Source organism: Mandrillus leucophaeus, unplaced genomic scaffold (assembly GCF_000951045.1).
Source record: "Mandrillus leucophaeus isolate KB7577 unplaced genomic scaffold, Mleu.le_1.0 Scaffold69, whole genome shotgun sequence".
Lineage (NCBI taxonomy): Eukaryota > Metazoa > Chordata > Mammalia > Primates > Cercopithecidae > Mandrillus > Mandrillus leucophaeus.
Genome location: NW_012107474.1, coordinates 4,223,521 through 4,241,354, shown reverse-complemented (window position 1 = coordinate 4,241,354; position 17,834 = coordinate 4,223,521). Strand labels below are relative to the sequence as shown.

At 52.1% G+C, this 17,834-nt stretch overlaps 1 protein-coding gene across 3 annotated transcripts in view; it reads right to left on the bottom strand.

The window, feature by feature from the left end:
* Positions 1–5,734: 5,734 nt before the first annotated feature.
* The window catches only part of RIPK4 (receptor-interacting serine-threonine kinase 4), a 26,827-nt gene continuing 14,727 nt past the window's right edge, over positions 5,735–17,834 (bottom strand). For all 3 annotated transcript variants that reach the window (XM_012002588.1, XM_012002591.1, XM_012002589.1), the window contains exons 3-8: positions 17,475–17,623; positions 15,521–15,570; positions 12,943–13,101; positions 12,091–12,194; positions 10,266–10,530; positions 5,735–8,381 (exon numbers count right to left, since the gene is read on the bottom strand). In XM_012002588.1, the coding sequence (XP_011857978.1) occupies positions 7,222–8,381; positions 10,266–10,530; positions 12,091–12,194; positions 12,943–13,101; positions 15,521–15,570; positions 17,475–17,623 (1,887 nt within the window). In that variant the 3' untranslated portion in view covers positions 5,735–7,221. The remainder of the gene's footprint in view (positions 8,382–10,265; positions 10,531–12,090; positions 12,195–12,942; positions 13,102–15,520; positions 15,571–17,474; positions 17,624–17,834) is intronic.

The window sequence follows — 17,834 nt, the reverse complement described above, 5'->3', positions numbered from 1 at the left end:
TCTGTCCTCCAGAGTCTGGTGCCTCCACCCCTAAAGATTGACATTGTTGGTGGTAGATTCAACGGACAACGTTATTCTGTCTAATGAGCATACATTTTCTAAATGCTTGTTCAGCTCATCGTGGTCTAGGAACAAATGGTTTTCAGAGCCACACGGCCCACAGACAGACTCGCACCACCTCCCAGTGTGGTCTCCACCGGGCCCATGGCTGGCCTATAGGCAACAATATCCAGCCACAGCCTCATTAGGGCACCAGGTGGGCTTGTCAGTCACACATCTTGGCTGATCAACAAAGGAAGGGAAATGCCAGCAAATCTATTTCCACCATTATCGTGAGAGGGTACTTTCCAGCTCTTCTTCGGGGACACATCCCTCTGCACCCTCCCTCCCTTCCTCCTCCTCCATGCACCCCTTCCCACGCACCCTGGAGAGACCAGCTGGGCTGGCTCCTCAGCAGACCCCTCCTCAGGGGGCCTGGCCTGGCTTCACTGAGCCCACAAAGGTGATGGGTTTGGCTGTGTGCCAGCATGCGGCCATGTCCTCCCCTGGGCTCCAGCATCATCCCCTGTATAAAGGGTCATTCCCTGAAGGCAAAGATGGGGTCCCACATTGCCCAGTGTCCTTCCCCACACCAACCAAGGCAGCCCTCGAAGAACAAGTTCTTCCCCACAGCCACCAGGAAAGATGCAAAGGATAAGGAGAGGCTCTGCCTGAGTTCCAAAGTCCAGGAGGAGGCCACCCCATCCTTTCTCCTGGAAGAAGGGCAGCCTCCCCACCAGCCCCACCTGCAGAGCTGCCAGGTGCCAACTCCCTGAGTCTAGTTTTTCCAGTAGCACCACTGGGACCAGGCAGTGATGTAAGGAGTAAGGAAGACACCGCAGAGAGACCAGGTTCCTCTGGGTTGCCTCAGAGGGGCTGAGGTTGCTGAAACCTCCAGGCTCTATTCCAAGGGGTGAGGTCCATCCAAACATGACAATGTAAAGGGAGGTCCTCCCCTGACCCTTGAGTACCATTTTCTGGGGCCAGCCCTGCTCATGCTTTGGGGAATGCCTTTCTGAAGAGCTCCATGCAGCTGTACATTCATACTGTTGGGTTTACATCATGCTGTGTGGAGAAATGAGAAGCCAATAATTCATCGTGCCCACCCCCTCACCCCCCGGTTTCCCCACTTTCTCTTCTTAATCCAGCATTTTCTTCTTAATTCAGCATCCAACGCATTTTTTTTTAAATTTAAACTTCCTTCCTTTGTGTGCTAACATTTTACGTGTAGATCCTAGCGTGTTTCTTTAGGAAACAGACCCTTTATTGAGCACCTTCATCATGGCCACTGCAGTTACCTGGAAGGCTCCGGAAGGTTTTTTGACTCCTGAAGCCAGCTGAGGTGCCCAGCTGAGCAAGGGGGTTGTTCATCCCAGGGCTCACCCTCATTCAGGGCCATGACCTTTTCTAGTAAGCGTGCACTCTCTTAGGTCCCACCCTGGGTTACCCCGACTCTCTTGGAGTTCAGCATGTGGAGATGACTTTCTTCCTCACTCTGGATGCAATTTGGGAACTTCACCAAGGATTGTGGCCAGGGGCTCTTCCCTCACCTCTGACGGATCCAGTGGGTGGTCCCAGATTCTCACTCTGACCCACCCACTATGACTTCAAAGCTGCTGTGCACAGTTTTCACTGCTGGGCAGACCTTCCAGAACCTTCCAGAACATCCCATGATTCAGAAGGAAGACACCCTGGATGAGGGAGTCCTCCATTTTTCTGAGCAAATGCATGTGTTCTACACCCAATTCCAGGTCATTCTCCAGTGGTACCTGAGCCCTCCATAGGGCCCCTGTGAGGGATCCTGGGTGGGGACTTCTGTGGCCGTGACAACTGGCCTCTGGGCCACCTTTTCCAGGAACGGCATTCCTGATTCTCCCTTGGGAAACCACCACCTCTCTCTACGTTCAGGGTGGCATCTGCCAGCCTGGCCCAGCCCGGGCCATTGGAACCCTCCATCCCCGGCTGAAATGCTGGCTTTGGGGGATGGGCGCAACCTGCTGCGGGGTCACCACACTGCATCCATTCTGAGGTGCCATGAATTCTAAATGTACTGTTGTCCTGATCACCTCCAAAACAGGAAAAAATGCTGCCAATGACTATTGTAAGAGGCCATTGACTCCCTCATAACTGTTAGAATGCAGAAAAAATAACATCTAAGAAACTATGAACGATGTTTAATTTGGAGTTTGGGAAAGGGGAACTATTGGGAGAAAGAAGTTCTCTTTCTGCTGAGATCCTCAGGCCATTTAACCTTGGAGACAAGAAGACAGGGATATATTTTGCAAAGGGCTCACCCATTACTAAAGGTGATACAGGGAAAGGAGACACTGAACATCTGGATCCCGCCATTTCTGACATTGGATTTCATGAAGCAGTACTTATTATTATTATTATCATCATTATTATTTGCCTGCAGGGCCTAAAGCAGTGACTAGCACCATTCCTGGAACAGACTGGCCACTTAGTGCCTCCTCACTGTGCAGTAAACATTGGTACCGCTGCCCTCCTGAACATCAATGTCCGTGGACAGGTGTGCAGTGCAGAGAAGGTCAGAGCCCAGGCACCTGAGAACAGGGGCCCGTTGCCTCGTGCAGTGGAGTTCTGAACTCCTGACCTTATGCGACAATTAGTTATAAAAGAAGGGAGAAGCAGGGAGAGGGAGAGGAAGAGAGGGAAGAAAGAAGGACAAAATGAGGGAGGAAGGAAAATTTGTTCAGGGTTGATAGTCCAAGATGTCAAGAACCTGGCATCCAAAGTGTCACCTCTGGGTCAGGGAATCTGTCTTCCAAATATCACCTTGTGCCAGTGCCTGCCCCTCCCTCTGCAGTGCCAGTAGGAGGCCTTCACACACCACACCCACTCTTTTGAAATGAGCAACTAACCTTGGCACTGTGGATGGTCCTGGTAAACAAAGTCCCCTAAGTACTGGGGTCAGTCAGGTTCAAGGACCTGGGAGAAGATGGCAACCCTTGGTTCAACAGCCTGGGAGTGGAACAGTCTGGGTAAACCAGTTGTTTGCCAAGGAAGCCCTCAGGTATACAGGTCCCGGTGCTGTCAGCCGTCTTGGTGAAGCACCAAGAGGTTGACTGGACACTGCCCTCTGCTCAAGAGGGACTTCAGAAGGATTCTTAAGTGGGGCCCAAAAAGTCCTAAGATTTATAGGACAGGGTACTGAAACCATGGAACCAGAAGTGACACACCAATCATGGGTCAGGTGTTCCCCTCTGCTCTCCAAGAGCGTGGCTTCAGGTGTGGGTCTAGGTGGGGTGCTGACGATGAAATCTTGGTGCATCTGAGCCCAGCAGGCTGTTTCTGACTTGGCTGGAGCTGAGGATGGAGGAGCATAGGAAGAAAGCATCGCAAGGACAGGAGTTTTCTGAGCTGGTGTCATAGAGGTGTGAATGAAGCAGGGCAGAGTGGGAAGCCTGGGTGGAATCCTCCACTACTACTCTTTGGCTGGTACCTGAACTGGATATCCCAGTCAATAATGAGGGGGAGTTTGGCACCACATCCCCCTGGTCCTGACCTCATCCCCCGGCCACTGGGAGGGCTGCAGTGAGCTAAATGGTCTGGGGGCCTGGATGTCAGCGCATGTGGACCTGTCTTGCACCTTGGCTTGCCCCAGCCAGGGAGAACCACTTTTCTCCTAGAACCTACCATCTCCACATGTCAGAGCTGATGAACGCAGGCTGTCATCATCTCTCTGACATTGCTCAGGGCTGGGGTTCTGGAGGGAATAGCCAGGGGTGTACTAAAAGACCCTTGGCCCCAGAACAACTGTAGAGCATGTGAAGCATAAGACCCACTTTCATTTCCTCCCAGGAACAAAGGGGCAGACTTTTCCTAAAGTGGAAGATATAAAAATGCATTCAATCCTCAAACCAGAAGATGCTCCTGAACGAAAAAACACAGAATAGGAATCAGAGGGGAAGAAAAATGCCCGAATTTTCTGGGAAAAGAAGAAGAAAAATGGGAGGCTTGTTAAATTATCACTATTTCAAGACAGGCAAGGAAATAATGTAGGTTCCCAAATGAAAAAACAAAAGGGAAATTAAGCCAAATGACAGTCTTAGTAAGAAACAGTTCCTAGGCATCGCTACCTGGCATAAAAATCTTTAAGGGTGAGTCACCATTCTGCAGGGCCAGGGAGCCCGGCTGACAGGGTCACTAGGCACGGCGCAGCCAAGAAGGCCACCAGTGTGTCAGGGAGATCATCACACACCTTGATTGACCTCATGTGTGTGTTTTGAGGATGATGGGAATGGCTCTCATAGCCAGAGAAAAGAGATACAAATACAGACCAGCAGGAGTGACTGCTGGGGTGCTGGGCTGTAACTGAAGGCATGGATGTGAAATCTGTTTCTAATAAGACACAGAAATGTATATGTGATATTCGCATAAGTCACACACAGCTTTCTAGGTCTGTCTGCTGAGGGCCTAGAAGCAACGACAGCCCAGGAACAATGAGCACCTCTAGCACCCAGATCTTGGCATCTAAGAACCATTCTCCACTCAGAGAAATGGTTTCCTTGGAGAAATGCCTGCTTCCAAGGCTGGGGAAGTAAGTACAAGGTGGGCCTGGAACTGTGTCAGAAAGCAAGAAAGCACTCAGAGAAAGATGGGAGGTGAGGGGGCACAGGAGCCTGCGTAGAGGTGCCCAAACCAGCCAAATCAGGGCTAACCTGACCATCAGAATAATTGAGTATAACCCATCGATTAAACAGGGATCCGAGACTGCATACTGATGTAAATAAACAAAAGTGGGAGAGGAAAAAGCCCTCCTTGGTACATAGTATCATGTCTGTGGTATTTCTGCCAAAAATGTGTAACCTAAACCATATCTTGAGGAAAATTACATAAACCTAAACTGAGGACATCCCACCAAATAACTGGCTTTACTTCCCAAAAGGTCTAAATGAACCCATGAAGGAGCCTCATGTCACAAGTTAATTCAAAGTCAGAAAAGAGAAGACAGAACTGAGGATTGATGAAAACGGAAGCCACATGGCAATTGAAACACCATGGGGTCCCAGGCCAGAGTGAAAAAAAAGAGGTGCTGCTGTGTTTTTCAATTTTCTTCTTCTATAAAGGACAGTTTTGAGATAAAATTAGCAAAATTTGAAGATAATTTGTGGATTCGATGGTAATATTGTACCAATGTTAATTTCCTGAATGTGATGAGTAAACTGTGGGTGATGTAGGAGAAACTCTTGCTTTTAGGAAATGTACACATAAGTATTTAGGAGTAACAGGGCAGGCACACTGTCTGCAACCTACTCTCAAACAGGTAGGTGGGTGGATGAGAAAGTCAAATGCAATCAATATAAGCAAACAGGGAATCTGGCTGAAGGGTTACCAGAGTTCTATGTACTATTCCTGTCACTTTTCTGCAATATGAAAATATTTCAAAATACAGAACATAAGAACTATAACATTTCAATAAAAACTTTAGTGTTGGGAGCTTTCATCCAGACACATTTCTCTCCCCGACTGGATCACCCGTGTGTGGAGGGACCCAGGCAGAGGACAACGCCCAGCTCCACCCTCTGCTTTCTCACGGCCCCACGGCCTGGGTTAATTCAGGACACAGGGGCCCTTCCAGAAGGCCATCTGCAAGCTTCTGTCACTGCCTCAAGCCTTTGGTTTTCAGAAATCAGATTACATGAGCTTGTTGATAAGAAAAAGCAGTCTCAACCAGCTTCAAAAAAGCAGGCAAGTACTTTGCTTTATTGACACCAAATGGAACTTTTTGTCCCTCATGCAGTCCACACAATAGTAGCATAACACAGTAAAGGCAAAATGAGGCATATTAAAACATAGCCAGTTTTAACAGCTTGGATATTTCCTGTCATGGAAAAGTATCCTGCCCACAGATTCACATTAACATACATGGTACATTAATATCAATCTCTATCATATACCAGGCCACGGTACATGTTTGCACACAGGGTCATGTTCTGCAACAAACTTATTCTAATAACAGTATTAGGAAGGCACCCTATGGGACACAGGTAATAGTTAAGTTGCGAGACTAGATGGGCCGCATCTTTTACATCCAATAACCGCCCTGGGGCCACACCCCAAACTGCTGAGGTGCGGATGCACGTCTGCAAAGCAGGTCAGAAACCCTCCCCCTATAACCCCAAAACACTATCCTTATCCTAAATCACCTACCAAAAATGAGAGCTGGAAAGGACGCAGATGAGCAGTGCATCTACCTAGGTAATACTGTCCATGTCTAGGTAATACTACATAGTTCTATCTTCATACTGTCTATGAAGATAAAAAACACAGTTTCTCCTGCACCTCTTCCCCCAAGACTGGTGCACTCCAGTGACCTGAGGGGGCTCGCCTCAGTCCCCAGGACTGAGGTTACAAATGGAGAATTTTTTTTAATGACTCTTATGCCTATGGCTCTAGAGTTCCCAAAACACCTTAGACAATGAGAAATGAACAGCAGCTAGTACCATGTGAGCATGTGTGTGTGGTTGTCCACAAGGACTCACCAAAGTAACAGACTGGAATGGTTAAGAGCTGGCCGCACACACGTCCCGCAATGCTGGCTGCTACCATTCACTCCTTGTTGCATAAAACATTGTTTTCAAAGCCAACCCCACTACTTAGTCATCATTTACAGACTAGACTATCCAATGTTATGAACATTTTTAACAGGTTTCAAGCAGCAGCTGATAAGGCATTCATCTCTTAAGATATTTTATAAAACAATTCCATGGAAACTTTAAGACAGGCCTCTCTGTCCACTGCTGTGTATGAAGATAAAAAACACAGTTTCTCCTGCACCTCTTCCCTCAAGACTGGTGAGCTCCAGCGGCCCAAGATGGCTCGCCTCAGGAGAGAGTGGATGCTTCCTCGCCTGGGGCTTCATCACTGAGAGACCAGCCTCAGCAGCCCATTAGGAGCACAACGAAATGATTCTGACCCACGGTCCTTTCAGACAGCAGGTGCCTAGATCGGTGATGGAGCGGGCACATGCACCTGAGCCAGCTTCGCCTGGAGGGGACACTCCGGTCAGCAGCAGCCACCTCCCGATGGCACCATGTCACCTCCGCTTGGTCAATGTTTAGGCAAGCCACAACAGGGCCCCACGCAGGATCGTTCCATCCCCATGAGGAAGACAGGACAAGAGCCCCACACGGACCCCTGGACTCCACAGGCAGCCAGTTAGGTCTTGCTTCGCTGCAGGAGGGTGGCGGTGGGGCCATGGCCGCCCTGGAACTTGAGACTCTGCAGGTTGATGTGGGCCCCATGCCTGAGCAGAGTCTCCACTGTCTGTGCATGCCGGCCCTGGGCGGCCAGGTGCAAGGCGCTGAGCCCCTGCTCGTCAAACAGGTCAATGACGTCGGTGCTGACCAACTCCTCCACCACCTCCGAGTGCCCGTGGGCAGCAGCCAGGTGCAGCGCCGTCTGGTTCAGGGGTCCCCGGGCCAGCACATCGGCCTTCTCCTCGATGAGCAGCTTGACAGTGGCCAGGTGTCCGTTGCGGGCAGCCAGGTGCAGAGCAGTGTAGCCGTCAGAGGTCACGGCCTCCTTGCCGGCGCCCCGATGCAGCAGCAGCCTGGCAGTGCTCGTGTGCCCCGTCTCCGCGGCCACGTGCAGGGGTGTCTGTGCCAGCAGGCTGCAGACATTGACGTCGGAGCACAGGTCGATGAGGATGCGGGCCACGCGGTAGTGCCCGCGCTGTGCAGCCAGGTGCAGGGGCGTCCTCCCATCCAGTGTCTGGGCGTTCACACTCACCCCCGGCTGCTTGGCCAGCAGCTTGACGATGGGGAGGTGGCCCTGCCAGGCGGCATAGTGCAGCGGCAGCCAGGCATCCTTGCCCTGCAGGCTCACGTCCACGCCTCGGCGCAGCAGGATGCGCACGATATTCTCCTGCCCATGCTGGCAGGCCACGTGCATGGGCGTCCGGCCCTCAAAGTCCACCTCGTTGACCGAGGCATTCTTCTCCAGCAGCAGCCGCGTGCTAGACTCGTCCCCGTTCTGGGCTGCAAAGTGGAGGGCCGTCCACTGGTCCTCGTCCTTGGCGTTGACACTGATCTTCCGTGCCAGCAGGAGCTCCACGACGCCCCGCACCTTCCTCTCCACGGCCATGTGCAGCGGGGTGGAGCCCTTCCGGTTAGTCAGGTTGGGGTTGGCATTGTTGAGCAGCAGCCACTTGACACACTCCTCTTGCCCGGCCTCCACCGCCAGGTGCAGCAGGCTGGCGCCACCGTCCAGCGCCAGATTCACGTCCTGTGGCTGCAGGATCTTCATCAGCTTGCTGGTGTCCCCAGACACGATGGCATCCATGAGCTTCTTCTTCTGGACGTCTGTGGTGCCCAGATCTGCAGGGAGAGGAGAGGCAAGCGTCAGAGCGCGGCTGCACATCCAGGGACGCAGCGTCTCTGGGAGCCTGGCTGTGGCGCTCAGGTGGAGGAGTGCCAAGGCCTCCAGGCTGTTCACTGGACACCTGACCATGTTTGAGCATTATCTGTGCCTCCTGATTAAGGTCAGTCCTAGTGGGAGCCCCGGGGCAGGCCAGCGAATGTCTTCCAGGTGCTCGTTAGTTGGTCTGCAGAATAAAACCCACTCTCGCTGTCCTGTGGGGTGCTGAACCCCCTTGGTGCCTAGAGATGGCAGTGACTGCAAACATTCCTTCATTAAAGAAAGAATGAAAAAGGGCACAGACTAAAAGACCAGGCCGGAGCCCCCTTCGCCTGGAAGCCTTGGCACTTGCCATCCACGGACACCCCAGGCCTAGCAGCCTGCAGAGCTGGTGCCCAGAGCTGGAAGGGGCTGCTGCAGCTCCTGCCCCACCTCGAAGTGGCACCTCCTGACCTGGGGAGGTCAAGAGGGAAGTTTGCTATGATAATCCTGAAGGGACCGAGCCTCTTGTTTCAGGAAGACGTTAGTCCAGCACTCAGGATGAAAAGTTGCATTTACCACAAAAATCCTACTGTAGTGCCTGGAATTCTGAGTCCCTGAAATGAGACTCTCCTCCACCGTCATGTGAAACACATGGGGACTTGGAAGGTGGCGGTGCTAAGGTGTTAAGAAAACGGAACCCTCCCAGTCAGGCTTGGTGTTTGAACACTGGTATTCCGAGTAGAGCCAGTAAAATAATCCTCTCTCAAGCATGAAGACAATATGCCATTTCAGAGTATTAGACCCAAAGAGAATGTTCTAGAACGTACTTCTCCATGGGAGATGGTGGTATTTCTTTCTGCCCAGTCTTAGACTTGGCCCTCACTCTCTTCCTCAACCCCATCACCTACTGCTTATCTGCCGTCACACCAGGTCTTCCCCACTGTGTCTATGTAGCATTTCCTTAACCCAAGACACCCTCTTTTGCCCCCAGTATTCTAATCTAAAAATCCCAGGAGGTCTGTAAGATCCAGGAAAAGTCTTTGCCTCCAAGAGGATGTACCAATCCACCAGGAAAAGCCAACTTCTCCTTCCCCACAAGATCACAGCCTTGGCCCTCAGCCCCCGTGGCTGTAGCCCTGAGTGTAAATCCCTGTATTTTCCATCAGAGCTGCAGCCCCTTCAGGAATAGGGCAGGACCACATCTTACCACTGCAGCTGGCAAAGAGGAAGCCAGAATGACCACCAGGCCCAGCACCCTGGGGCAGGGATAGGAAAAAAAGCACCTTCCAAAAACAAAAGCCATCAAAATTAACATAAAAAGATAAGATTCGCTAAGTGAGAAGTGCTCCTCCCTAACAGGAGATTTGCAAAGGTGGCCTGGTGTTAAAACCTCCAAGGATAACCAACACATTACAAGGCCTGGACTACCGTGAATGGGGAGCCCACATATGCGAAGGCATGGGTGTGTACCCAGCAGCATCTGAGCAGAGGGTTGTGGGACTGCCATCCTGGAGACAGGAGGCCCGCCAGGGAGTGGGGCTCAGCTCCTCGCCGGGCTCACTGCACTGGATGGGGTTTCCAATCTGTAGACCAGAGGTCAGCCTCTACCCATGGCACTGGCACAGGCAAGACTGTTGCACGGACTGGTGATGTGGCCTGTTCCCCACATATGCTAAGCGACACAGGATGGAGCCAAATGCCCAACACCCAAAATTAATTACTTCAGACAGAGAGAACACAAAGAAGAATTATTGCTGGGTCGAGAAACTTCCCCTTGATTCCGTTTAGCTGCTCACTGAGTCCCGTCAACTGTCCCGCCGAGCCCAGCATCTCCCGGGACACAAAGAAGCGTCCCCACTTACCGCTGGTCGAAGGCTCCCGCTCAAAGGACAGCGACAGTGATCCTCTGGAAGAGAAGGCGGAGTCCACCGAGGACACCCCCGAGAGCCTCTTCCCACTGCCGGACGACGGCAGCTTGGACTCAGAGGAGCTGCGGCTGAGCTCCTCCGGGCCCTCAACAGCCTGGGAAACTCCAGAGTCCAGCTGTGAGAGCAGCTCGGAGAGGCTGTAGTCGTTATCGAAGGTGGGGGCGGAGGCCCGCTTGAGCCTGGCAGACACAGGCACCACCTGCGAAGATGCAGTAGACGGGATGGGTGAAGACCCTGCCATACCCTGCATGGCCCGCCCATGACACAAACACGGAAGAGCAAGGTGGGCCATGGGAGGGAGGTGGGGGAGAAAGGACGGAACCTGGAAGCAACACAGATAACCTATCGGTCCCCCAGCTCAGACCCCACCTCCGCACAGCGCCCGGATGCTCAGACACCACGTCGGTCCTTACAGCGCCAGGGAGCTCAGACGCCACGTCCGCACAGCGCCGGGGAGCTCAGACTACGCACCCGCACAGCGCCAGGGAGCTCAAAGACTTGGAGCTACAAAGACTTGCGCTGGCTCCACCCAGCCCAGAAACATTTTAAGGAAAGATCGACTTCATAAAAGTGCAAAATCCAGCCTCATGCAGCTCTGGATGCCATCTGCTCAGTAGCACTGCGCACAGCGTCACCCAGACAAAAGGCAGGCAATGTCAAGCTGCAGAGTGTGAAGCATGCGTGGCGGGACACAGCTGCCCAGCACAGGCCAGCATTGGCAGAAACGAGAGGACAGACAAGAACTGGGCAGGACCCCCACACGTGGCTACAACTGTGACCTCCGCGGAACCACGTGGGGCTGGCCTGGGGGTTGTGTGGGGAGGAGGGAAGGGGGAAGGGCCCGGCTACAAGGATGAGGGATAATCCAATCCGACGCACACCAATGACACCTTTTAAAGGGTCTCGCTTCAGGGACTGCAGGGGCAGCAGGTTTCTGGTGGGTAAGTGGAATCTGACAGGATTTCACATTTCTTCCTTTAGGCACACCTATTTGCCCCAAATCCCCACCCTCTGTGGGACGGCTCAATGTCCCGCACTGTTGCTGGGTGTACCAAGCCACCCCCACATGTTGGTTGCCTTCTTTCCCTTATCAGGGCCCAGGTCTGCCTCTTCACCAGCAACCCCCAGGCACCTTTGCTCCCAGACTCACTGGCACGCACGCACTTTATGTTGAGACAGTGGGCGCGCCCTACATGTTTCCTGATCTCCTGAGCTCACACCGACAGGCTGAGATCAATTGCCCAACACCAGATAACACGTTATAAAGCTCACTTAGCTCTGCCTCACAGGTCTGCTCCAGTCTCATCACCTGAAAGGGTATTTAGCCAGCCCTGGCACTTGGAACTTCTTATCACATCTGAAATCACCTAGGTGGCACTCATCAGAGTACAGACCATTTATGAGCAGCTATAAAGGGACTGGATCCCCGAACCAGAGGTGCAAAGACACCGACACCAGTTCTCCCTCCCTGTCTGGGGCTGGGCCTTCTGATCCCCGAGGTTCCATGCACATCCAATGAGTGGCTATTTAGTGTCAGGGAAGCCCTTACATTACTCATGCAGAATCACAGACAGGAGGTGGGGCAGGTGGACCTGAGCCCCCGTGGGACCTACACTTCTAACGGAGTTGGGTGCGGGATGGGCTCAGAAGAGAGGGAGAGTGGTCCGGGCGCGGAGGAGTCTGCAGAGAGGAGGAGTGGTTTGGAAAGCCTGCCTGGAAGCCGAGGAGACAAAAGACCCCTGTGGGAAGGGCCCGTTACCTCGCTCCTGGGCTCTGGGGGGCTTTTCACATCCAGGTCGTGAGTGGTTTCTTTCACTTCATCATCAGGCTTTTCATACAGGTCCTCGGTTTCAGAAGTAATTTCTTGTGGGGAAGAAAGGGGACATGTCACTCGGATGATAACTTCTGTGTACACAAGCCTTCCATTTAAACACAGGCGGGGCCTCCACAAGCTGGGGGATTTCTCACATGCCTCGGCCCAGGCTGAGCTCGCCAGGCAAGCCCAGGGGCCCTACATGGGCGATTTGCTGGCCAAACCCAGGCCCCCCGTTGGTAATCATTTGCAGGCCTCACCAGGCTCAAAGCAGAAGCCTTCCCCGGGAAAGCCCCACCTGCCAGTTGCAGGGAGCAGAGCTGCCAGCACCTGGCGGAGGAGCTCCCCATTCATCCTGTTTCCTGCCGTAAGCTTTAAATGCAGCAGTTTCCATCTCATCAGGGTGACTTTCCTATGCCAGAGACACATCTGTCCCAGGAAGTCAACTCCCCAAGGGCAACACCTCCAGCCACCAGCCAGGTGAGTCCCCGGGAAGAGCATGGCTGCACCTGAACTTCAGACTCCCATACAGACTCCTCTGGGCAGCAAGCCCAGCCCTGGCGGGGAGCAGGGGATGGATGGTTGGAGGCGACTCAGTTCCAGCTGCTGTGGCCAAGCCTTGAGTACCAGAGGCCACAGCCAGGTGCTGGGGCCAACCTATCTGTGCAGGGCTCATTTCGGCCCACCTGTTACATGCCTCGTTTCTCACCCAGGCCTGGTCCCTGACCCTGTCCTGTCCGTCACCACTATCTCCTGTGATACCCACAGACCGTGCTGGGGAGACCCTGGGGAAATCACCTTGGAAGGTGGGCCGAACTCGCGGATCCCCCTGCCAGCACCGCTGCATGAGGCGTATCAGGTGGCTGCAGGCGCGCGGCCGGGCTCTGCACACGGGCGGCAGCTCGGGGCGGTGGCCCTTTACCACCTTCACCATGATGTGCAGGATGTTCTTCTCATCTGCCAAGGGAAGGATGGGAGTCAGGGGCTCTGCAGGGCTGGGTGGCAGCGTCTCACTCTTGGGAGGAAATGACACACTTGCCGGGGACCACGGTGGGACCATCCCCACACTATCCCAGGGAGACAGCTTCCCCTCCCGTTTCATAGCCAGAGCTTCCTGTAACCCTCATCCTCACGGGGCACCGTGCTCTCTAGTTTCCTGGTTTTGAAATCGACCTCTTTCCTTGGGTTCTGATCTACCAGATGGAGTCAGTGTGTTTGGTCACAGAGATCTTTCTCGGCATCCCACCCAAAGGAAGATGAGGTTCAAAGAAGAACAATATCTTATGAGGCTCATTCCATCAACAGCTCAAGCCAGCAAAGGGAATGAGGTTCACACACCATGAAGGAGCCACAGCGTCCTGCATCCACAGAGACCCAACTCTCTCTACAATGGCGAAGAAGTCTTCCTCAGTTCCAACTCCAATCCCAAGCTCAGGTCCCCAGCTGGCCTCCCCTGCAGCTGCACCAGGGCTGGGGTGTGTGGGAAGGCTCTTTCCCTTCAATTCACCACGTGGGGCCACACCTGTCCTTTCTGACTGCCTTCACTAGCATGCATGGGCTCTGGCATACTATTATTATTATGGCCACAACTTCCACCCTGACTGGGAAGGGTTCAGGGTGACCTCCAGTGGGCCAAGTTCTTTTTTCTGCATAGCCTGGAACCCTCAAGGTGGACTCCAAGCTTCTTGTTCCCAACAGCCCTCTCTGCGCTCCAGATACAAACACGTCAGCCCGTGGAACGGCAGCTCTTTGGAGAGGCCGTGTGCCCCAGCAGGTGTGGAAAATCCGCCGAGAATCACCCACAGCTGCCAGGATTCCATACGATGTTTTGCTCCACTTTCCCATTAAATCTTGTGCAATAAATACCTTAAGTATTTAACAGACTATTTCCATGATTATTCAGACTTCCAAAACCAACAGCTCTTCTAAATAAAACGAAAGTGAACTGACGTAAACACCTGGAATATGTCCTGCTGCCAAACACAGACTGGAAAAGCTGGGGAGAGGCCTTGTTCTCCTGCACCTGGAACCCCCTCCTATCTATTAACCCGTTTATGCCTGAGGCTGCAACTTTTTGAATTTGAAAAATCAGACCTTGGTGATGACCTTGAGCAGTAGGATATGAATAATTCCCACATGCTTAGCGTTCCAATAATGGAAGGAACACTAGGCATATTCAGCAATAAAGCACAGGGACTTGAGCCTTGATCTGTCCCCTGTGCCTAGCTTCGGGTGTCACATCTATCAGACCCCCTCATCTATCAGACACCGTCACATTTCACAAGCATTCGGGCCGTAGGCACTGTGTGGGAGAACGTACAGAAGGCAAGAAAGGCAACAGGTGATCAGGCAACACAGAGAGACACCGGCCGGCAGAGGCCTGGCAGAACGTGTTCCGTGCTTTCTACTGGCATTCTTTCAAAGCTGCCAAGATACTTGACCTTGCGATGCTGAGAAGATCTCTTCTCGCCCCATCACCTTTCCCATACATCAGCTCCTAGTCTGAGCCCCAACTAACAAGGGGGTAGGCCTTGACTCTCATCTTCATTTTGAGACATTTTCGGTCACACCACAAAATATCATAAGTAGCCCAGAAATGCCTTTAGAGGAAAAGGGAATCTGTCCAACAAAGCTAAAAAGTCCTAGATTTTTATGATAAGTAAGTCAAGGTGTGACAACTTTGAGGATGGTGTTTGGAACGGTCGCTGCCTGGCTGGGGAAGGAAACAGCACAGCTCTCAGGCTGGGCAGGGGCGCTGCTTCCGCATGCGAATCCATGACACTGAACGGCTGTGGACGTTGGCTGTGCAAGCACGTGGGCAGACATAACACTCCTGAACTGTACGCTTCACGCAGTCAACATGCTAGGTTTTGTTATGTGTATTTTATTACTTTTTTTAAAGGAAACAAAAAAGAATTAGTTGGAAATACCAGCACAGGCAAACTCATGGAGACAGAAAGCAGATGAGTGGTTGCTGGGGCTTGAGCAGGAGGAAGGGAGAGGGACTGTGGAATGGCCATGGGCTTTGCCTTCTGGCATGATGAAAATGTTCTGGAATTAGACAGTGGTGACGCTTGTTCAACACTGCCGATGTAGTTAATGTCACTCAATTAAACACTTTAAGTGGCTAACATGACCAATTTTATGTTATATATATATTTTACTACCAAAAAATAACAAAGAAAACTAGCTGGCACCTACAAAAATTCCATTGAACAGGCCCCTTCAGACCTGTGCCTTTTCCCGCGTGCAAATTACACCACAGAGCAGCACCTACGGCGGCGTGGATTACGGGCTCTGTTTTAGGATAGAGAAAGGACAACAAGGTGTCCCCCCATTATTCCAGGAAAGACAAGCACATTACACCTCCACTCACCTGCAAACGGCTTCTTCTGTGTGAGCACGCCCCAGATGACGATGGCAAAGCTGGAAGAGAAACCAGGCACGTTAGCATCTGACAGCCAGAGACTCAAAGCCGAAAGCGCTCATGCACAGCAAGAGGCATGAAGAAACCTGTTCTGAAGCCTTCCAAAGACACAGCCATGACACTGAGATATTTCTCCCGTTTTTAAAAGGAGAAAACTCTCTATAGTGAAGCCCAGCATGTTGACAGCTCAAATGTCAGACAGACTCAAGTAACTTCGTCAACTGGGCTACAAATCTTCAGGCAGCTTGAGGGACTCCCAGAGAGGGTGCCACCCTACATGGGGCATGAGCTCCTGGGGAACAGCATCTGTGTGCCTCACTGTCATCTCCTCGCAAGCACCAGGCACAGAGCACCTGTGCAGGCATTTACTGAAGAAATGGATGAATGAATGATGGGCAAATCCCATGTCCCCCTCCCCCAACAATGATTTCATTCTCTGAAAACATGGATTCTGGTTCCTAACTTAGGCTTGCTGAGATTTCAGCGTTCCTAACTGAGGCTTGCTGACATTTCATTGTCAGAGGGTTGTTAAAGAAACCACACAGAAAACACAGGAGGCAATACAGCCAAACGCCCCAAAGCCTTTTATGGGGGCTGCTTAGAAATATATAGATATATGAAGGATATGTTCATGTACATTACTCTGGATACACCAAAAAAGGTGCCCAAATTGATTTAAAAAAAAAAGAAGAAGAAAAGAAAAACAGAAGTCTGAAAACTGAGCCTCCAGGGAGCACTGAGTTGGTGAGAGTGGCTGTTTATAGACACCGAATTTACTATCAAAAATTAGTTCAAACGGCAGGTTCAAAAGCTGAAACTCCAAACTCTAAAATAAATGGAGAGGATCTTAACTCTCCCCTAACTCTACAAGCTGTGACTAGTCTCCAAAGTGACACTTCCAGGCAACTCTCAGCTTAAAGCCCCAGCTAAGCACATGCACAATGGCTACTGTCAAACCAGTCAGCCTGGGCTGCTGCTGGTGGCAGTGACCAAAAGGCAGAGCTCAAATGCTGGATCAGAGTCACAGTGCTGCAGGATAAGAGACACAACGGGAGGCTTAGTGCTGGCTCACATGCTCCCGCCCACTTTTCTTCTCCAAGAAGTCTGTGTGATTAAGACCTTTACAATTTGAAAAAGGAAGGGACCAGGTGACTTGGGGAGTGATCTCTGACCAACAAAGGTGAAGTGCCATGAAGAAGATGAGCTGCTCACCTCACAAAATCAAAGTGAATTTCAGGAAGTACAAACACACATGCGTACAGACACCCAGACCACTGAAAGCAGCAGGTTCTTCCAACAGACAAGCCATAAAGCCCATGGGTCATAAAATCGCCAAGACTCTGACAGGGCAGAGCTGTCAGCCTGGCTTGAACATGGACCCAGGAACATTCTTCCTCCCTGGCCAGCAACACTCACAGCAAAGAAATCCCTGAACTCTACAAGCACCCACCCGTTTCATGTGGACTTAGCCCCCTTTCTGTTTTTTTTTTTTTTTTTTTTTTTTTTAAGACAGGCTCTCGCTCTGTTGCCTAGGCTGGAATGCAGTGGTGCAATCATGCTCACTGCAATCTCTACCTCCCGGGCTCAAGCAATCCTCCCACCTCAGTCCCCAGTAGCAGGGACTACAGGTGCACACCACCATGCTGGGTTAATTTTTGTATTTTTTGTAGAGATGAGGTTTCACCATGTTGGCCAGGCTGGTCTCAAACTCCTGGACTGAAGCGATCCTCCCGCCTCGGCCTCCCGCAGTGCTGGGATTACAGGCGTGAGTCACCGCACCTGGCCTGAATCCCATTTCTGACTGGCAGTAAGAGGCCCTTCTGAAAGCTGCAGCTCAGGGCATGAAGCATTGAGGTTCAGAGCCCCTGGCACCCAGAGGGGATGGGGGTGGCATGTCACACACCTGTATACATCGTGCTTGGTGTCGAAGAGCCGGCTCTTCTCCCTGATGCGCTCCGGAGGGAGGTAGGCAATCGTGCCAAACAGGCCATCCATGCTGAGGTCATGCGAGTGGGATAGCCCATTGCACTTGGCCAGCCCAAAATCAGAAATCTGCAACACAGCAGTCAGAGCAGGGCTCATTAGCCTTCAACAGTGACATTTTATGATGCTTTATCAAAAGCTGCCCTCTGCAATCTGAGGGTGGGTGAGAGCTTTCCAAGAGCCCCTGAGAGCCATGTCTGTGCCTCTCCAGGTAGCCCTGCCCCAGGCAGGCAGGGAGTCTGTGCCTCTCCAGGTAGCCCTGCCCCAGGCAGGCAGGGAG